Source organism: Centropristis striata, chromosome 3 (assembly GCF_030273125.1).
Source record: "Centropristis striata isolate RG_2023a ecotype Rhode Island chromosome 3, C.striata_1.0, whole genome shotgun sequence".
In the NCBI taxonomy this organism is placed as follows: Eukaryota; Metazoa; Chordata; class Actinopteri; order Perciformes; family Serranidae; genus Centropristis; species Centropristis striata.
The window spans coordinates 40,342,129-40,364,826 of record NC_081519.1 but is presented as its reverse complement, the minus strand read 5'-3'; the positions used below and the strand labels follow the sequence as shown (position 1 = coordinate 40,364,826).

At 39.2% G+C, this 22,698-nt stretch overlaps 1 protein-coding gene across 1 annotated transcript in view; it reads right to left on the bottom strand.

Annotated features, from left to right (window-relative positions):
- slc6a11b (solute carrier family 6 member 11b) overlaps positions 1-22,280 on the bottom strand; it is a 33,091-nt gene extending 10,811 nt beyond the window's left edge. The window contains exons 1-9 of the mRNA XM_059330183.1: positions 21,999-22,280; positions 21,103-21,330; positions 20,373-20,507; positions 19,720-19,860; positions 19,518-19,599; positions 15,236-15,368; positions 11,600-11,734; positions 1,576-1,679; positions 704-828 (exon numbers count right to left, since the gene is read on the bottom strand). Of these exons, the coding sequence (XP_059186166.1) occupies positions 704-828; positions 1,576-1,679; positions 11,600-11,734; positions 15,236-15,368; positions 19,518-19,599; positions 19,720-19,860; positions 20,373-20,507; positions 21,103-21,313 (1,066 nt within the window). The 5' untranslated portion in view covers positions 21,314-21,330; positions 21,999-22,280. The remainder of the gene's footprint in view (positions 1-703; positions 829-1,575; positions 1,680-11,599; positions 11,735-15,235; positions 15,369-19,517; positions 19,600-19,719; positions 19,861-20,372; positions 20,508-21,102; positions 21,331-21,998) is intronic.
- Between the last annotated feature and the right edge of the window lie 418 nt (positions 22,281-22,698).

Genomic DNA, 22,698 nt, shown 5'->3' with positions numbered 1-22,698 from the left:
GAGACAAACATTTCAAATCTCTCGCTCTGTCACATTCACTAAATCATTCATACTGACTTGAATAAATCATAATGTGGTGGTCTAAGAGCCTAGGTGAAGAGTGTGGACTTATATAACTGGGTATGTTTATCCATTTTGGTACAATTTGATGTGGGGCACAAAGACTTGGGCTCAGACAGATGTTTTCTTTAGAGCAGCTATTCTCAACCTTGGGGTCGGGACCCCAATTGGGGTCACGAGATGATTTCTGGGGGTCGCCATGTAATTTTGGAGTGTGTTTGGAGTGTTCATGTGTGAATGTGTTTTAGTCTTTTTGGTCACTTAATGTCTTTTTTTTTGGTCATTTTGTGTGTTTTCTTTGTCATATTGTGTGTTATTTGGTATTTTTGTGTCTTTTTTTGATCATTTTGTGTCTCTTTTGGTCATTTTGTGTGTTTTTTTTTATCATTTTGTGGTCAATTTGTGTCTTTTTGGTAATTTTGTTTCCTTTTTTTGGTCATTTTGTTTATTTTTTGGGTGATCTGAACTGTGCGTGTGAGATTCTGTTCAGTGAGCGGGGGTCGGGGACAACATGCATGTTAAATTGGGGGTTGCAACTCAAAAAGGTTGAGAACTACTGCTTTAGTATATAGTATCTGGTTTAGGTCTAGTATTCAGCCACATTACAGTTCTAGCAGTTGGTACATGATTGTTATTATCTTACCAGATTCTGCCACAGCCTCGATGGGAACGTTTTGTTCGTAGGCCATGAAGCCCAGCACGGAGAAGATAGCAAAACCTGCTACAAAGCTGGTGCCGCTGTTCAGACAGCACAGCATGAGGCAGTCCCTGAGGAGAAGACAGACAGAAAAGGAGCAAGATCACACTTTCTTTAAGAGCTGTCAGCCGACCTAACACACTTTCTGCCTCATAGAGTCTCATGCAAAGACATATTGAATAAAACAGTATGTCAATCCATCCATTCTCTTCTTTACCTCTATTCTCATTCAATAATTCATTGGAATTTAATGGAAATTGCAATAAATGACTAGTGCAATATCCAAATCACAGGAGGTGCAATATTTATTAAAGGCAAATTATGTGTCATAATACCATTTTGAATTGAGAATTACAAACAGTTTGCATTTTAGAGACAACATATCTGTTTGGTACCATCACACCATTACCATTTTTATTTACTTTTCAATAAAAATTAGAATAACGATGCAAGAAGTACCATCCCCTCCACTATTGTGAATCATATCACATTTGCAATAACAGTCAAAACAATTGCAATTAGATAAATGTTGAGCATTCATTTTTTATAGTGATATCATAACCGCAATTCCTTGACTGGTCACTTGAGGCTGGCTCCAAAAGGGAGTTGATCCTCATTGACACCCATTAAATTGTTTAAAATGCCAAACTCTTCAGCAAAAGTAAACATATTTACAGCCTTGAATAAGATGAGAATAAGGATTGTCAAACAACAGAAGCTAACAATTTTAAGCTTCCTTTCTACTCTACAGGTAACGCAACAGAGACTAGACTTCATACAGTCTATGGTATTCACCCACTTTTATCTACGTATCTTACCTGTAGCAGTTATTGTTGTAGGCATTGTAACTTCCCAGAGCAGTGAGACAACCCAAGCAGATGGCATAGGAGAAAAAGATTTGGGTTCCAGCGTCCACCCACACCTGAAGGAAACATAAAGGGCATAAACATAAAGAATGTAAATAGATCAGTGACCTATTAACCCATTTAGGCCTAAAACGCCTGGAAAAAATGCCTGTAAAACCTATATTTGAGAGCTTATACATGTGGCTTTTATAAGAAGTTGAGTTTATTTGTCCAAACCTTCAATAAAGTTGTTTTTTTTAAATCAACGTGTTGCATTGCGACACTCCCACATGTATTCTGACACATTTCATAGGCCAAGAGACCGAAAATAGGTGGAAAAAACGACAAATACTACAAAACGATGTATCCGCTTTCCCGGCTTAAATGGGTTAAAGTAATAAACAACCAAGAGAAAGTGTCTCAGTAAATTTGGATTACTCCTTCCCCGTAACATAAAGCCTATGACTCCACTGAAGGAATAAAAAAATATTATCCAAAGAGATATCTATACACAAATCAAAGTTTCAGAAACTTTTAGTGCATCTGATAATTTGTCATGCTCTTGATCCAGCTTAAAGTTTAACAACCCCTCCTCTCAGCCTTTTGCCAGTGATGATACAAATTCTTTGTGAGAGTCTTTCAAATGAATTAAATAACAGAATTACAATGAGCAGAAAAGGCTTTCCCATTTACTAGAGATTACCATGATAATTTCAAGAGATGACTCGTTATCTGCTCTAATGAAATGCCACTTTTCTTTTGTTACCCCTCATCTACCTGATTTTCATCATCTCACTGCCTTTGTAATGAAATTATGACTCAGCTCAACCGTTTTCTTTCCCCTGTGAGGGGCACACAGTGGAGCAGCATGAATCATGGATTAACATCCTAAAAAAAGATATGAACTCTTGCAGTGCCTTAATATTCATACTTTACTACAGCGACTTCTACCCTTTCTACTGTTCGGTGGGTTTTTAACTGACAACAGCTGCAAGTTTCATATAAAGTTGACCTAAACAAACAATATTTTTTACGGTAATATAATATAATGGTATTGGGAGAGGGGGATTAAAGGATTTTTAATGTGGCCAAAGCATTGAGAAGTTTATTGTGTACTTTGTGTTCAGTGCTAATGGCAAAATATTAGCATGCCACTTATTCCTATGAATGGGTTCGTAAGATATTTTACAAAATGTGAATGCTAGTGTTTTTAAACATGTAATATGTTGATGTGAAATTTATACCTGAACACTGAAACGACTGGTGTGAGGTTAGGAAAAAAGGACAGGGTTATGTTATAAAAAAATATTTCTGTTCATAACTTCCAACACAAACACAGACCTCCCAGAGTCCTGGTTGAAAGTCGGGGTTTGTTTGATTCATCCACAGCCCCTCCCGCCCTCCCTACAGGGAACTTTGTGGCTTATATACTTTATATACACTACCGGTCAAAAGTTTTAGAACACCCCAATTTTTCCAGTTTTTTATTGAAATTCAAGCAGCTCAAGTCAAATGAGCAGCTTGAAAGGGTACAAAGGTAAGTGGTGAACTGCCAGAGGTAAATAAAAAAAGGTAAGGTTAACCAAAACTGAAAAATAATGTACATTTCAGAATTATACAAGTAGGCCTTTTTTCAGGGAACAAGAAGTGGATTAACAACTTAACTCTATGGAGTCTCGGGCTATTTTGTCCATTTTTGAATTCTTTTCGTGTCTTTGTAAGTCATTTTGTGTCTTTTTTTAGTCCTTTAGTCCAACATAAAATGTGATTTTGAATCTTTTTTTACCTTCAAAACACTATCATGCTCAATAAAGAATTTTAAATGTTGCAAATGTGCATTAATTTCAGAGTACACTGAGACATTAAACTGCATCATTTTCAGTAAAATTCTGGAAAAGTTGGAGTGTTCTAAAACTTTTGACCAGTAGTGTACATCATAAGACTTAATTTCGTAGGAAACTTACAGCATTACAGTGTCTTACTTTTAGTAGGAAATCATATAAACAGTGTAGAATGCTAACATGCAGAACTAAGATGCTGCACAAAGTAAACGTTATACCTAAGTAGGCTAACAGCATGTTTAGCTCAAAGCATTGCTGCAGCCTTACAAAGCTAATATGGTTGTAGACTGTACGTCTTGTAGTTTACTTAAGTATTTCAATTTTATGCTACTTTATACTTCTATTCCACTTTACATCTCAGAGAGAAACATTCTACTTTAAGCTCCGCTACATTTATTTTAAAGTTTAGTTACATTACAGATTCACAGTGGATTATAATTATAATCCGATTATTATGTAAATAATTTACAAAGTTAAGATATATTGTTGGTACAAACTACATAACTTTCCCCTTTATCAGCTGCAACATTAAAGTGATACACACATCCATCTATAAATGATTCAATAATATCAAAAAATATTATTCTGAAATGGATTGTTCTGCTTATGCATGCTTAAACTTTTGGTACTTAAAATATATTTTGATGCTGATATTTTTGTACTTTTACTTTTGAATGCAGGTGTTTCACTTGTAACAGGGCAGTTTGTGATACTGAGCACTTCTTCCCCCCAACTGTTCATGGGCTACATGGGGATTTACAGGTGTAAGAGTCTTCGCTGACACAGTGAAGGAGTAAAACGTGCATTATGAAACCAGTTTGTAGTTCAGCACAGGACCCTCGGACCCACAGGATAGCATGGTGTGCTAGTGGATTCAAACTTAATGCAGCATGGCTCTTTGAAAACTCTCTCACATCACCATTCAGCCACTAATCTCATTTCCCCACCGAGAAACAATTAACAAACGCACGGTCTTCGCTCCCTCCTGGGAGTAACCACGGTAACTTCTGTGACCTCACAAACACAGGACTGTTCCTGTGGAAGAACAGGCCTTTCTCTCCTAATGTTCATTAATGTTCCCTTTAGTTCGCCCTCGGCTGAAGGCCGCACAGCGCAGGGGAACCTTAAAGGCCCAGGCGCAGAGAGAATCACTTGTTGATGTTGTGCCTAATTTGGCCGGCTTGTGTTTGGTTATGTTGAGACTGTGGCTCCAGGAAACTTTTCTACTGTGTGAAAGCTGGATGACATTGGCTGTAAGATAGTGTTCTTGTAATGTAAATGTACCACTCTCGGTGCGCCTCACATCCCACGCTTTGCATAAATGAGATCCATAGGTGTTATATATTTTTATGTGAAGTGCAGCGAGATATTTGGCTGAAATGAATCAGTTAGATTTCACTCAACACTTTACCTTGGAGCCGTACAACGAACAGGATTTTATCTTAACTACTTAATCATATTATATCACATTGTACAGATGCTGCAGGCCTACAACAATGAGTCAGTAAGATATTCATTTAACTTCTGTTAAACAGTCAAATGTTTTTTTTTCTCCAACTTCGTTTAAAAAGTCTGTCATGCTCGTATGTAATCTGATTAAATTCAGAAACTTTTGCCCTGAAATAGATTAATTTGATAGCATACACATACATTATTCTGCACAGTGAATGTTAAACATCCAAGTGAAGTAACAAAAAGCAAAACACATTAGTTTTCTGCAGGATCAGTTATGACATCAGGGGATTAAATGAAACTGGTGACCTTGGTGGTAACTTTACAAATGTACATGTTGCTGCTGTCTTGTAACAGCCTTGTCTTTTTAAAGGTTTTTTTTTTAAATTATTACTGGTTTAATGTTCCAACTCCATTGGTCATCTATGTACTGTGCAGTTATCTAAAACTGTTATGTTGATAAAATGCTTTAGATAATTTGAAAAAAACATGGTTCTAAGGGGAAAAAGCTGACATTTTGACACTACAGCATGATGAATGTTACTCCCATTAAATTCAACTCAATAAAAAGGGTTCTGGATAGTACGTTAGAGAATAAGGGCCAGATAAGATAAATAAAAGTCAGAGGAATGCACGAAATTACAAGAAAAAAATCAACTTTGGAATTCGGTAACAGACTGTTAGCTACAACCTGATTTTCCTCAATATGTCTAATATATGACTAAAAATATCACATAAATTACATAAAAGCAGATTTTCCCAAAACCAATAGTCGTCAGGGGATTTTTAGTACTGCTACACCCAAAAATATTGTGGTTATTGCTCATTTTATGGCATAACTTGCAGTCTACTTAACTGTTCGGATAAATGTGCCGCTTCTCTAAAACAATGTTCCTCTGATGACTTATTGACACGGGAACAACAAATCTATGAATATCTTTCCAACTTTACCGAACCTGACTTTTTCTTTAATATCGTATTTCAACTTAATTCTCAACATTTCGACTTTTTCTCAAACTGCATAATAAAAAAATATGTCCTCTCATTTTTGTTCTCCTACCAGGCCCTAATCCTCTTCTGTAGCATAACTTAAATTCCATATGCAAAATTTAACAACACTGCAAAAATAACAACATAAAGGGTGTTTTCAGTCATAACAGGCAGCTGTTTTTCCACTGAAAAAGCTCTAACAACCTACTGAACCAGACAGTAGACAAACAAAGGTGATTGATGAGAATTAGTCCAATAAAGCCCAAGTGACAAAACTGAAACACAACCAGAAACCTTGGAGCAACTACACTGCAAAAAAAAGAAAAGTTGGGTGAACTCAAAATTTCAAGGCAACAAACTTCGATGAAATTTTAAGTTGGACAATTAAACTAAATATTTTTGAAAACTAAGTTTTTTGTCAACTCAAGTGTAAGTTGTACTAACTTACAATTTAACATTGTAATAACTTTTAATCCTTACTTCTGCTAACTTCTGCAATGTGCTGAATTGGCACGATTGTAATGCCGCTATGAAATGTCAATTTTGAGTTAGCATTGATACGCTAATGGCTACTCTTGTAGCTGTAACAAGCAGCGCCGCTAGCATCAGTTAGCCGCTTTCGCTAATGAATTTCACCGCTTTCCCGCATTTCACAACAAATAAATAAGAGTTAGCAGAATATTGTCCCTTGTTGTGAACCCCAACTTAAAGATACAAGTAACAACAACTAACAAACTTGTTTTTGAGCAGACAACTGGCTCGCTTTGTTCTGCTAACTTACATTATTCCCCTAAATGTCAATATTTTACCGACATAAATCACTGTTTTAGGCCAAAAAAAAATTTAAGTTGGCTTTTTTGCAGTGTACCTGTACCTGAACTGAGCTTTCAACAGATATTTTAGGAGTAAAATGGTCCAAAAAATAAAAAAAAATCCACAAATCTGCTTTAAGTGTCAAATATTAGTTACTGATATCTGTGTTTTCTGTCACTTTTGACAAAGAAGAGTCCACACATAACAACATAATGGGCCTTGCTGTACTAATTTAATCTAATGCTGAAAATAAGATGGGAAATGAAAAGTTAGGAGGGAGGTTTGACTGGTTAGAGGCTTAGGAAAAGACAAATAGCAAGACACAAATAGCAACTCATTTTCAGTTACAGTGCATGGAAGGATAACAACGAGGACAGAGGAGTGTGAGAAGTGCACAGAGGAGGGGTGATGCACAGTGCAGGGTGAGAAGAAGGGAGAGAAAGGTATAGGAAAGAAGAGAATAGAGGAGGCATGATAAAGTTCAGGGGTGTAAAAAAAGAGCGGCTGACACACAGCCTCACACACTGCACACAGCCTGGTGAACAGAACAGAGCCCTGATTGTCTCTGGGGAAGCTAATTTAACATTGGTGTCAGAAGTAATGTCTTCCTCTGCCAAACAGCAGCGCTTCTTTATCACCCTCCTTCACTCGCTCTGTGCCTCTGTTTGTGTCTTTGTTTGTCTCACTCATTCACAGTCTATAGGTATCACTGGTTCACTTTGTGTAACTTTACTGAGCTGCAAGATGCAGCAGTCCCCTCAATGGAAAAAATAATAGATAAATGTGAAAAATAGCCGGGAAGAGTCAGTTTATGAAGAGTTAATGTTTTGTTGAGTTAGGGATGGGAATAATTAATCAATGATCGAATAATGGTCGTTAAGAATTTGGTCAATCGAGTGGAATTTTTAATCGATATGTGTATTTTTTAATTTCATCTATGACTGCATATCAGTATCACTGAACTGAAACAAAGCCGAGTGTTCAGTTCTGCAAACGTGCGTGAATAAGCCAATACAAAAGTATTAATTTGAGCAAAACTAGCTTACTGTATCAAGTCAAGTCACGTCAAAGTTTATTTATAGAGCACATTTAAAAACAACCTCAGTTGACCAAAGTGCTGTACAGTTATTAAAATAGAATAAATCATACACAAATAGGTATAAATAAAAACAATGAAAACAATAAAATACTAAAAACAGTAAAACAATAAAATAGAATAGAATAAAATAGTAATAAAAACTCAATCCAAAACAGAGTTAGAGATAAAAAAAAAGACAAATAAAAGGGTAAAAAAGTAAAAAAGAAAGCCAAGGATTCTTGCCTAGCTGGGACTGAACACCAAGGAGAATAAATAGGTTTTTAATAATGTTTTAAAGTGCTCAACAGACTGTGCAGCTCTGACCTGACTACAAACCTTGCTAACATGAATTACTGAGTTTAATTTTATCCAAAACTTATTTAAACAGAAAACACACTTACTCACTCAGTTTCAAGTTATTTCCCTGGCAAGAAGATTCCTTGTTATCACCCCTAAAGGTGTCTTGTATCATGAACCGGCTGTTGCCATTAAGAGTGTAGAACAGGTGTTCAGACAGGAAGGAAGGAAGTGTTTGAACGTTATGTGTTTTCAAATGTGCGAGTTGAAAGAGAGCTATACACTTAGTAAGCATGAAATTGAATATCAGCACAACAACTAACAACTTTTAGTCTTCAACTCAAATTATCTATTATCTGTAGACCACTTAGTTACTGCTGCTACTTTCCATTTTGTCACAGCCAATATGAAGCAAAGAAAAAACTGTGGCAGATTGTGCCCATCCAAAGTTTTTTGGAGTGTTTGAAACAGTCGCTTTTGCCTCCTGAAACAGAAGATTTTATCAGCTGCAGCTAGGTTCACTTCAGTTCATTTTATTTCAGTCATAACTGTATGTGCGCAAAAAACAAAAAATATGATGACAAGAAAAATATATTGACTGAAAAGGTATATCACACAAGCAGCTCATATTTAGCTACATTACCTCCATGATTTGTTTGCAATCGCCATCTCCAGCTGACTTTCTATTGTCTCTAGCTAAGTCATTTAAAACAAGAAGGTGTTTTAAAGGTCCTATGTGGAATTCTGAGAAAATCCTTGTTATAAAGGACACCGGTGGTCATTTAGTGAACTGCAGTCAGCGGTTTGCCATTTGCCAATTACTTTATCAGCTGATATTATGAAGCAATCAACACCAAATCCATGCTTTAGTTACAGCCAACTTGCTAACCCTTAGCTTAGGTTACAGTTATCTGGTTAACCCATTGAGGCCTGAAAAACCGCTGGGCGATTTTAAAATAAGCCTCTAATTTTCTGGAAATTCTGGAAAAATTCTGGAAAAAAAAGTGTGAACTCTTCTACTAAATAATAGATTTTTCAGCTTCTGTAGCAGATAGAAATGAAATTCAAAAAGTATTTGAGAGCTTATACAAAATACTACAAAACGACGTAAGCGCTTTCCAGGCTTCAATGGGTTAACCACCCCTGCCTTGCATTGCTCTTGGCTAGTAGGAAGCAATTGTTAGTGAGACATATGCAAGCAGGCTAATGAGAAAAGGCAAAAAAAGGGCAAAGCCAAAGCCAAATGAAGGTCACTTTATCAGTCAAATGCTTGTGTTGAAAAAAAAAAAAATACAGTTTAAATGCTAAATATATAGCTCTTACTGCAGTCCCATGCACATAACTTCAACATGCAGAGAAATTCAAAGCTTTACAAGTCTGCCGAACCAAGTTACAGTAGCTGAGCTGTGATTGGACGATCGCTGCTTCAGAGACAGGGTTCAATGAGCGGTCAGTTCTGAACGCACGATGGAAAGTTTTCTGTTGACGGTGAACATCTTATTTTTTCACATTTGTTTTCTTAATTAAACAGGACAACACTTTCATTATTACAGACATCATCAGTGATATGAAACGTCTGTCTGTCTGTCTGTCTGTCTGTCTTCTTTCTCACTCAAACTCTTCATCCGTCTTGATTCATGTTGTCATGACACCCCGTCCACTTACATTTTCTTGTGCACCGTTGCCTAGCGACCCGAGCTGTCTGCCTTTTCCAGACAGGGTCAAGAAGAAGTGTGCTGTGTGTGTGTGTGTGTCTGTGTGTGTGTGTGTGTGTGTGTGTGTGTGTCTCTCTCTCTCTCTCTGTCTGGTCGTCTGAAGGAATTACATGTTAATGCATCACCTCTATTAGCCTCAAATCCTGAACTTTTACACCCTGCAGGCTGTGAAGGCTCACTGTTTATTTGACCCTTGATCATCTCATCACTAGCAGCAAGTGTCAGTTCTGCTATAATAATCTTGGTTCTATATTAAGGCCACAGTAGTATCACTGCCACTTGAGTGGGGTGTATAAATGAAGTGTTTCTACATCAAACAGTTGCCTTTATGTGCCGAATATCAGTACCAATTGGCAGACAGCTTTTTTCTGCATAAGATGACAAGCAGCTGTAGCACATACAACCCTGATTCTAGAAAGTTGGGACACTGTGTGAAAAGAATGCATTAGATTCATTATGTGTATATATTTAAAAAAAGAAAAAAAAAAATCCCAGCATGAGCATGACATCTCATCTTTCAGCTGAATGTAGGTTGCAAATCAATTTATTCTGTTTTTATTACATTTTTTATAATGTCCTTATGTTTTATGAAACAAGGTTGTAAATAGTGATATGTGTATAAATAACAAGACTGATCCCCAATCACATTATGGCAACAACACCACCTGTCCCCCTGGCAGCTACTCAACTCCAGACAGGAGGGTGTGAGGCAGGGGTATAAATTAATTCCCATGAGTCTTGTCTCTTTAACCCCTCATGCTTTGCTTTGCTACCTTCTGCCTGTCATTTATAAGGTAACAAAAACAGCAAAAGTTTAAACACAGTGCGTTCAGACTGACTCAACTGATCAAATTAACATTATTACTGCATTGAGCTGCCATTAGAAAATACAAGAATTACAAGTTGAGGACACGGGAAATAATAAAGACGGGAGGGAGAGTTTGGATTTTCTAGTTTAAGTTTAAAACATTATGTACAGTATTTACTGTGTCTTATAGAGTAGAGCTTTATTTGTAAATGAGATGTACACCATCTACAGGCAAGGTAGACACAATTGTCGAAGCAAAAAATGTCCTCACCCTTTGGTAGCCATAATTTTCACCATAAGGGACTGATGTATGCTCATGCATGGTTGCATTAATTTCTTCTCTGCAGGTAAGGCTGGGCGATATGGCCAACATCTTCTATCCCAATATAGATAATTCATATCTCAATAATGATATATATCACAATATAGCATTTTTTCCTGGTTATTCAGTTAATACATTGTCTATTTGAAACACCTACATGGTAAAACCTATTTTTGTTTACTCCACACACGGCACCCCTATGGCTAGCTCCAGCTTTGCAGACACCTGCAAGGATCAGAACATAAAGTGTAAACTAAATGACGTTAACCACGCCGCAATTCAACTCATCTGCTAGTTTTTGGCATTGCATTTTATATTGTTGAGGTGATATATTTTGTCATATCGCCCAGCCCTAGTGCTTGTTATCATCAAGTTAGACAATGTCATTTAGTGTCAGGATATCTCAATTTGTTTTTATCACGATATGATGCCAACGATAGACGATAAAGTATCGTATTGAATTATCGCCCAGCCCTAATGGCAGGTGGCTCAAAAATGATATTAATGTCTTATTATTATTATTATTATTATTGTTATTATTGTTATTATCATTATCATCTGTAATTCTTTGCTGGTTGGTGGCAAAATCTCAATGTCACTTTTGGTTGTTTTTTTTAAAGGAGGATGGGTTTGTGTGCCTGTTTACCAACGGAGTGAGAGATACAGTGGGTGAAAGCATACCTGAGGGTCAGAGAGACGTGAGATGTCCGGGTAGAGGTAGAACTTGATGCCGTCATATGCTCCCGGCAGCGTCACTCCTCTGATCAGCAGGATCAACAACATGAAGTAAGGAAACGTAGCTGTCACATACACAACCTGCAGGTTTAAACATGGACAGATTTGAAAATTAATTCATGTACAGATCACAGAAAAACACAGCTGACACTGAGTCACTGCCAGAACTTGAAGTCAGAGTCAAAGTGAAGCAAAAACCCTGCCAGCAAAAGTCACAGCTGATTAATGCTGGGCTCTAACCAACATGGCTGCCTACCCATACACCCATTTTTTTACCAGCTGTGATAGCAAGTGGCTGCTATTGTTTTCACCCTGCAAGTCTGTGTTTGTCATCAAGTGTGTGTGACATCTACTATAGCAGAAACCAGCACAGGAGCGGTTTTGAATACATTGCCAGGTTTATATATCAGCAAAAGCATCAGAACTGTGCAAGATGCAGTCCCGAAACTCTACAGGTGTGAAATTCACATAAAAAAGACAAGTGTGGAGCAGGAGTTAGGGGGCCCCCTACTTTATGTTCCTGGTGTTGCGGCTAGTGTGATCCCATCACAAGATGGTTTCTAGTTTTAAATACAGGACAGACATTGGATTAACTAGACAAATACATCTCAGGAGAAAGTGGGCTGTTGTTTTTTCGCATCCCTACACCTCAATAATAAACTTATCAGACGTAGAAATGGGAGGGCATGACAGTAATTTACACGTCTAGACAGGAAGAGAAAGCAGAGTCACAGGAGCACGACGGTAGAGCCACAGCAGACATTATTAGTTTTGCACACACAAACACAGCCACAATGTGCCACAATTTGAAAAAGTTTTCTTCAGGAACTTGCAACAAACATATGATGTCGAGATAGAGGAACCAGCAGGGCTCATAGACTTTAGTCAACGTTGGTTTTTGTTTAGTTCATAACTGATCATGGTAACTGAAGGGTTCCAAGACAGATGAGAGGTTCACATGGTGCTTTAACCCTATATCAGGCAAAGAACTATATTTGGTAACTTCAGGTAATATTTCGAGAAAAAAGTTGCAAATTTACTAGATTAAAGTGGCAAATCTACAAGAAAAAAAGTCGCACATTTAAGAGAAAAAAGTGGGAAAAAAGCTACTTTTTTCTCCCACATTCACCAGATTTGCCACTTTAAATCTCTTAAATTTGCAACTTTTTTCTCAAAATATTACCTGAAGTTACCAAATATAGTTATTTGCCTGATAAAGGGTTAAAGCATTAAGGATATTTATAATTCTTTGTTACACAAAATTATTTGAATATACTTTTTTGTCTTAAAAAAAACCATGTCATCCAGGTTCTGCAGTTTCCTCCCAAAGTCCAAAGACATGCAGGTGTAAAGATTAATGTTGACTCTGAATTGTCTAGATTGCCCATAGGAGTGAATGAGAGTGTAAAGGGTTGTCTGTCTCTATGTGTCTCCCTCTGATGGACCAGGCTGTACCTGGCCCCCACGACCCTGAATAGGATAACCTATGGATGGATGCATATATTTACATCTGTTAGGGTATCCACCACAGCACTAGATCCACTACAGTATACATCACACATACCTTCAGTACAGTAGCTCACACTCGCAAACCATCAAACCAACACTCCCTTCTTTATTGAACTATTCAGGTTTTGCAGAGTTGTGCTCGACATCTCAAGACTCTTAGAAACCCCTTGAACAAAGACCCTGGCCTCTTGGAAGGCAGAGGCGGGCAACATACATCCCCTGGCTTGCTGGCATGCAGTCAAAGTCCAATTGAGGGCAGAACAGGACAGAACAGAGCCAGGCCAGGAGACTGAAAAGAAAAGAAGGCTCCTCTGGCCCCGTCTCTTAAACAGGAGAAGCCCAGAGGAGTGATGCTGGCAGTGTGGGAAAATGTGCTTTTCTTTGAAGCACGCACAGAAGTGCACGAGTAGACACACACACTCACACAACTTCATTCACAATATTGAAATGGGTGTGCACATACTACAGACAAAGACAAAGTGGACCATTCACACATACTGGCCTAAACACACACCCATAAATGCATGCACACTCCCACACACCCCTGGTTAAATTACTGTACAACCGCAAGCAGAAGTTTCATGAATGGAAACTTTTTTTTTAAGCCGAAACAAATATTTTGTTGCATGTTTTTAGAGCATTTAATGCAGTGAACTTCTGCATCCAACTCCGGAGCAGTTCAGCTCACTATTACAGTCAGAGGACAAGTGTTAATGCTTGATTTTACCCTCAACCGGATGACATTCTGCATCCTTCACCTTAAAAATCTGAATCAAAAGTTGAAAAGTAAATAAACTAACAAAGGCAGTGATGAACAGTAAGGACCCACGAGTTAATGAGACCGTCCACCCTGAGCTCAGTTAATCCTAACGTGTCCTGCAGGGGAAAGTGTGGGAAAAGTTGTCTCCTGCCCAGCAAATCCCTCCCTTAATTTGTCAAATAAAACGATCACACATCCTAAACCTTCTCGCCCTCTTTCTCTCCATCTCTCTGGAGATGAAAAGGACAATATTCAATCTCTCCATGAACTTTTGATGCTCCACATGCTCCATCCAGCTCACCACGGGTAAACATTTAAGCCACCACAAATTTACTGGTCAAACTTGCCCCTGCCTCGCCGTAAATCTAACGGGAGGGCTTAAATGCGAGAATGGCTGGCAAACACGGCCAACAAAAGCAAACAGCTTAGCAGAGTCGGAACTGAATGGGCTGTAGGGTCTGTTGAGAAGAAAGCACCTCTCTCTTGCAACGGGCGAGCTGTGGTTTATTTCTCATAGCAGGAGAGAGAGAGGCAGCAGAGGCGGAGGCTAAGGATATATTCTGCATGCTCCTCATGAACGCTCTCCTTTTCCTCCAGTGAATACAGGAATCAATCTTGGACCGGCTGCTAAAGCCCAGCCATGAAGAAGCCTTCTCCCCTCTTACTTCACAGCCAGACAAAAGACACTTCAGGGAGATATAGGCATTGCCGCCTAGTTGTTTTTTCCCCCTCCCGTCATGTAGAATGTGAACCCATTAATTTTTCCTCACACACACCTCTCGGCTTCTCTCTTTACTCTCTTTCTTCCCTTTCTTTTTTCACTACATCTCCATCTCTCCACTCATTCTGGCTCATTGAAGCTGAGAGGAGTTTCTTAAAGGGAGCTGAGCACCAAAACCATGTGCAGAGTCCTCACTATCCTCCTCAAGGCTGCTAGAAGAGACTCAAGGAGGACATTGAAATGGAAAGGGTGATGGGAGGAAAGGTATAAGTGGGTGGTGCAGGCACCCGTTTTTGTCCTCTATTTGCAGGGGGTAATTCATGTGGGCTTCCTATGAGAGAGTTGTTATGAGGACAAGAAGGGAATGTGCTTCATTTTGTGCCTGCATGAAATGAAATTTAAAACTGCTTCATTGTATAAAAACTGTCAGTAAAGAGCAAAGCAGCATGCACCAGGGTTCCTGCACACACACAAACATTTTTCTCCTTTTTTTTCCCATCGTGTAAAAACATTACGCAATACTTTCATGTGGTACTTCAACTGAATCACACACACATACACATGATAGTAAACATGCATGATTGTATCTCACCTTGCCAGTTGACTTGGGTCCCTTCCAGATGCAGAAGTAGCAGATGAACCAGGCCAAGGCCAGACACATGGCCAGCTCCCAGCGCATTCCCCCCATGTGCTCAATACCATCTGATATCTTCAGTACTCTGCGTCTGATTTGGCACAGAGAATACAGACAATTTACCATTTGATTTACTCTTGTGTGAGATACTGTAAGTCGAAGCCTTTATATACACTTCCTGAAAAAAAGGCTAGGTGGTTTTAAACATAACTCTGCAGACTCTCTGAAAGCAGTCTCCAGGCATGAAGTACAAAATGTGCTAAATAACTTAGAATGGGGGTGATGAAAAATAAATATTTGCTTTGGGTTGCTCAGCATGAATAGTAATGTCATTTTTGCTGGTTAATGGTTTCTCAAACCACACAAAGTACTTCTCAACTTCACACCACTGTCACCCTAGTTGACATAGTTTACTTGCAAATATAATCTGTGGTGGATCGGTGTGGAATGTATCACTAAAAGCCTTTGTTATCTTTGATTGCGATCATATTTTCATGGCTTCATGAGGGCCGCATGTTGCCCAAAACAGACATCCATCTTGGGTTAAGTTTGGACTAAATCAGACGGACTAATCACAGCCCAATTATATACAACTACTATTGGGTATGAAGGCCAGGATGAGCCAGATGATCAGATTCAGGCCAAAAAGCAACACCCAAAGAACGAATGGCCATCCTGATCAAACCATACATCCACTTTCTGTCACAGACTCAAAGAACAAGAGAATCGTTCCTGATTCACACTCCTTACATCCATGACGGCTGATCCGCATCCTGCTGCTAACCTGGCAGCTGAGTATGCAACCACAAGGTAGTACAACTACATTTGCATGCAGCAATTAGTGGATTTCTTCTTTGTGGAATTATGCAGTCTTGACCAATGTGAGGGTGGCATGGCAACAATCTTCCTACTTGTGCCTCCACTGCCCGCACCTATGACTCAGAAATCACTTTCCACTGTCATCTGATGGATTTAAGTGAGGAGAGAAGTGTTATTTTCCAACAATAAGACTTCCTCTCTTCTGCTGAGTGTCCTCTGATGCCTGGTAAGTGGACTTCCCATAGTTGTTTGAAGGAATACTTCACCCTTAAAATGACCACCAGTGTATCAATTAGCCACCAAGTATTATCTGGAATTCACAAGGAAACTGTGTTATGTCTCCATGGGGAATGGAAAAACCAAAAACTTTCCCACAAGTCTCATTTATCCAGATGTATGTTTACTATATTCTATTAAATAACTCATTCATTCATGCATTATCCTGATTATCTAACCTCGGGTCATGGGGGGCTGGAGCCGATCCCAGCTGACATTGGGCGAGAGGTGGGGTACACCCTGGACAGGTCGCACAGAGAGACAACCACTCACGCTCTCATTCACTCCTATGGGCAATTTAGAGTCATAAATTTAACCTAAGATGCATGTATTTGGACTGTGGGAGGAAGCCGGAGTACCAGGAGAGAACATGCAAACTCTACACAGAATCCACAAGCTGGATTTGAACCTAACCACTACATTATTACACTATTGTACTAATTTCGCCAACTTCCATCACAACCAGTCTGCACAATAAGTCTGTGCCAATTCGGGCAAGTGGTGAAGAAGTGTCCTACAGTTCTTTTGATTGATTTAAATGTATTCCTTTTTTGCCACTGTGCCGTTATGAGCTGAATAGGTGAAGATATTTTTACTTCTTAATCCACTCAGTTTACCCAGAAAACCCCTGAGCAGCTCAGGGGTTTACAGCACCCTTTCCCCAGACCTTGGTGCTCGCCGAAAGCCGTATAGTTCCGCTGCGCCGACTCTCCCTGTGGGGAGGGACGAGTCCCACTGGTCCGAGGCGACCTATCCCGAACACTGACCCTGTCTCGCTTCCATCTATGTCTGATCTCGACATTTACACTGAAACTTAAAGTCAGATTTATTCATTTCACAGCAAGAAAGACAGAGAGACTGTGTCTTGCACTGGAGCTTGTTGCAGGAAACACACAAACAAATTCCCCACAGAATTATTCCAACGAGAATCCGTGCAGTCAGCTGTTACACAAACTCCAGAGCAGTTGGGGATAAGTGCTTGTGTTTTCCTTTTTACCCTCATATTTTTTCAAAATGTCTTGTATCAAAGTTGTTTTCAGCCCCCGTTCCACGGCAGAGTTGTTGACTGTACTCTTTCACCTACTCGCTGGTTACGTGATTGGTCACCGCAGCATGAAGTTTCTTCAACAGCTCATTCTGTTTCAACCTACAGACTTGATGTAAATGCAGCCTACTACAACCTACAACTAAAACATTCACCCCTGCTATACGCCTCCAGGTGCAATAGTGCTAGACGCAGGGCTCGCAATCAAAGATGATGACATCATAGGTTGTCGGCGGAGGTGAATCAACAGTGTGTTTCCTGTTTGTTGAAGCAAAGCCAGGCAACCGCATTGGTGGAGGATGAGAAGCGAGACTCGGGGCCACAGAGCTACATGGTGCTGCCAAATCTTTGCCACCGAGTTCAACCCCGGAGCTCCTGACCGGCCATTGATCATGGTGACATGTTCTTGGTGGTCGGCCACAGGCGAGGTCCAACACAGCCCCCCTGTGCCTCCCTGGTCAGCCCAGAGGGCAAGATGTGAACGCTAATGTGTGTAAATATACGTGTGTGTGTTCTCTAAAGTATTTTAATTGATTTCATGGCTTCAGAGTGCTACAAATTTGTAGAGTGGGAAGCAGGTCCCAAGCAGGTGTTCAGGTTTCTGAGGTAATCTATTACAACTAGCAGCTTTTAAGGCTAAGGTGATTCAGATATGCAAATGTTGAAACATAGAATTGATATCATGAAAATGAGAAATTACTCTGAAGGAAACAGGTAGTTTTGAGTTTGAGTTTCGATTTTGATTTCTGACCTGTTAATATTGTTGTATGTATTATATATTATGTATTATTATGTATTATATTGTAAGAAGTGGGGTGGGATTGAACAAGTTTTTACTTCTTCCCACTCCTTTTCAAATATGTTGTGGCATTTGTATAGAGTGCTTGGCGGCCTTATCAGTGCAGGAGTCACTAGGGCTGACTCCTGTTGATGCATTATTATTATTGTATTGTTGTTGCATATTTGAAATAAATAATTCAAATCAAATCAAAATCAAATTCAAAGTGCAGCTAAGAAAACAGAAGCCAGGTGTCTTCCACCTGGTCATATAAATACCGTGTAACCAATAAAAGTAAAAAATAATACATCATACCTTCCTCTTGGTAAAGAGACATCAAGAGGACGAGGACCACTAATATCTTGTGTTCAGTCTTTTTTCTGGTTCATTGAATTGACTCGTTCGGACACATCACTCCTTTCATGATGCACTGATATAATTATTATAGCAAATATATGCAGAATAAATCACAAATATACACAAGATGTGTTTGTTTTTTCATCAAATGTTCATTCAGTGATTTGAGATTTATATTTTAAACTGTAAATTGACATTATGTTTGAGCACCAACATCCATACATAAAGCAAAATACAGCTTGTATAAGTCACTACTCTGATGTTTGTTTATGCTGTATATACTGTACAAACCATGACAGTCTGTCTTGGCAACGATTAAACAAAGCCTGCAGTTGCCATGTTTGCCAACAACATGGTGGTTGGCTTTTTGGCCACTTCCTCTGGTCATATCTCTCCCTGGGGTAAGGTTTATGTCGCTGGCTCAAATGTGACGTTTTTCAGCACCGTTACACAAATCACACCACTTAATTTTGATGTAGACACAAAAATATAGATCACACTTTTAATTTAACCATTTGACTGCAATATATTTTTTTAATGAGTTTTGACCCAGCAGTGTAAACATTGCCACTGGCAGCGAGACAGGAAGTGTGGTCAGCATTACACACTGACAAGGCCTGATCCGCTGCCACACACATGGCTCTAGCTGGGAGACAGCTGGCCTACCAGGGCCTGTTGACACACAAATATGAAAAGGGCTGACTAATTACTGGGGGAAAGGTGGAGGAGGGGGGGTCAGTGAAACAGTCTTGAGCTGTCACAAGCTCAGATTTCTTAACAATATAGCAGATAATTACATTAGATGTACTGACTGGCTGAACTGCATCTCCTTGTGGTGCGATATACAAACTGTGATACCATTAATACGCTCTGGGACTTTGCACACACAAACAGAGCGTGAAATCTCATATAAAGACTATTTAACATGTCAGAACAGGAAGAAATGCAATAAAAAATGGACTCACTCCCAGAACTCGATGACTGGAGAGGTGCCATTGGGGTTTGTGATGTTGGTGGCATTTTCTCCGTAGTAGTCGACGCAGTTCTCTGTGGACACACGAAGATGTGTTATTATGTTATCATTTTTGGCATTAAATCATAGGAGGTGTTTTCTACTTTCTGTACTCTGGAAACAAAAAAGATGCACATGATTATTTCTCCTCCTACCTGTATTCCAGTAGTGCCCACAGCCAGCCCACGGCAGCTCGGTGGTGAAGCAGTTGAAGAGGTAGAAGATGGCCCAGGCAAGAATCACTACATAGTACACGTTTAGATGAGCTTCAATCACCTGCGTCGCATAGCCAATACCTGAGAAGGCAAAGAATATTTTGCGTTATTGTAACATGCAAGTATCCGCAGCTGCAGTTAGGAGTATGTAGCTTGTGCAGGTTCTACAACAGACACAATTTGCATTAAAAAAATTCAGGATCATTATGGGGAAATACATTTACATAAGTGTTTGTTATGCATGTGCAAGAAAGTTTAACTGGAGTTCTGATGCAGCTTTACAATCTTTTAAATCAAGACAAAAGACTTTAAATTATAAAAATATTATTAATTTCTTACATTGCACTGTAACTTTTATCTGTCATATTTTATTTCAGCCTGTTTTTATTTCTCTTGGCTCTTTGACTGTTATTAATTGTATTCAAATGTCCTGTTTTTCTGTAAAGCACTTTGAACTGCCTTTTTGCTAAAATGTGCTATATAAATAAACTTGCCTTGTCGACCACTTTGTCTCTGTATAGTTCCTTTTTTTTGTTTTGTTTAATTATCAAAATCCTTAACACAAACAAGATATGAAGTGTGTGTTTTCTCACCCTCGAACAGCGGACAGACTTTCCTCCAGCAGGTGATGCCTCCCTCACTGGTGAACTGACCCAGGGCAGTCTCCAGGAAAAACACAGGGATACCGCAGCACACAAAGAAGATGACATACGGAACGAAAAACGCACCTTTGTGTACACAAAAGAAAATACATACAAAACATTAATACCACTGATAAAACATTTTACAGCTTTAAAATGTACCTTAAACCCCAAAACGAAGCTAAACAAGTGCTAAAGATGAAAGTGCTCACTATGACGCCACATTTATTCCAAAAATGACCTTTTCAAATTATGAGGAGGATCCATACTGTGCTGTCTCATGCTGCCTAATGAGGGAACCCACCTCTTTAACTGACATAATTGTGCATAATAGATGATATAATAAAGGACATCACATTTTGACACCTTTCTTGCCAATTATTGTATAAAGTGAAAGCTCTTAGAAATAACATTGACCTCTTTGGTGCTGTAGAAAATAAAATAACTTTTCTTTTACTAAAAAATGCGTCTTATAATTTCATGATCATATTGTATCCAACTTACGTATCCAAGCAGTGGTAATATTTCTGTTTCTTTTTCTAATCTTGCCTTTTCCATTCTTACCTCCTCCTTACTGTAAGGGAGCTTGTCCCATGTCCACTTATTCCCTGAAGCAAAACCTCTCCTTCCACTTTGATTCTTTGGTTTACATAATAGCACAGATAACTGAAACTTTCTTTACCTCCTCCATTCTTGTAGCAGAGGTAGGGGAACCTCCAGACGTTGCCCAGCCCGATGATCTCTCCAGCCACAGACAGGACGAACTCGATCTTGTTGTTCCAGTGGCCCCTCTCATTGTAGTCCCCGTGGTCTAGGCTGGAGTTGGACCCTTCCGGGTCTTTGCCATCCTCTGGTTTACCGTTTATAACGGGCCCGCTCTTCTCAGCTGTCATGACGCTCCAGCAGCCCGCTGAGAGAGAGAGAGGGGGAAAAAAAACAGGGACAGATTTTTTAAAAAGGTGACCTCATAAGCAAAAACTTTAGATCTAGTGACTTTTTCTGGAATTTGTATCTTTCCTGGGACATCTGAAAGGGACCCATTAATGCAAAACCACGCCCATTGAACAGTCCACACTTATGTATGTGAACGCTCAAATCAACTCAAAAGAAGTCCAATTAATTTTCACTTATTATGCAACTGCACGACCATGAATCGAAGTAAGAAAGGAAGCAGTGTGGAATGAAGTGATACCTCATTAAATATACATTAAACTGAAGGATAGCAACATTATTAAGAGAACTACAGAGAACAGCAGAAAAAAAACTTTTTCCAACTAGAATGAGGAGGCTTGTAAGTGGGGAGGGGAAAAAACAAGCTTTGAGTAGTCTGCAACTGAAAAAAAACCTACTTCTGTGAACACTGAAACACTGAAATATCACTGTTAAACAGCATTTACCATACAAAAAAACACTTAAGAACTTGTTGAAATTGTTACAGCCTAAAATCAATCAACCCCACTCATCATTATCTACTAAGTTAGCAGCCTAATAAGAAGTTTGATCCACATAGGCCTACCAATAATTAAAAAATCAAGCAAATAGAAATGACAGACATTAAAGCTGAGTCTCTTCACTCACCAGTCTCCTATGGAACAGTGGCAAACCTCCTTTTGGCTCCCGCGATGATGCGCACTAACAATTGCCTTTACAAAACACAGGGTGGTTAAGCCTGATCAGGGGGGTGAAAAAAAGGAGAGAGGGGGCACAACAGGAAAAAGAGAACAATCTGGATCCGCGTTGAGTAAAGTGGTTTTGTTGAGTCTCTCCCGTCTATATAAACGAAGATCCCAGACGTGGCGGAGTGACGGTAGATCTTGCTCCAGGCGATGGATAACCTGCGACTGCGCTCCCACTCTGCAAGCGGTCCACTCTCAAGCGCCTCGACTTGGATAAAAGCCATGTGGTAACCAATCTAGCTCTCACATCAGCGTTACCACGGCGCAGGGAGAGCAGGGTGACATGAGGAGACGCGCAGAACACGAGAAAAAAGTTTGGTTTGGTGTAAGTTTAAGCATGAGCTTTTTTTTTTTTTTTAGATTAAGTAGCTTTTTTACATGATTTTAACAGCTGCTTCGCGAGGTTTACATCTTAATGCATGGGTGGGATGTGGCATAAATAACCCAATCATGCAGTACATGATAAATAAATAAATAAAGAAGTAAGTTTAAGTACCATTATTTTAATGCTGCAACCAGCAAACATACAATTCTGATTCAAAAAAGTTGTAACATTGTCTAAAACAGAATGCAAAAAGTTTCTAATCCTTTGTGACATATAT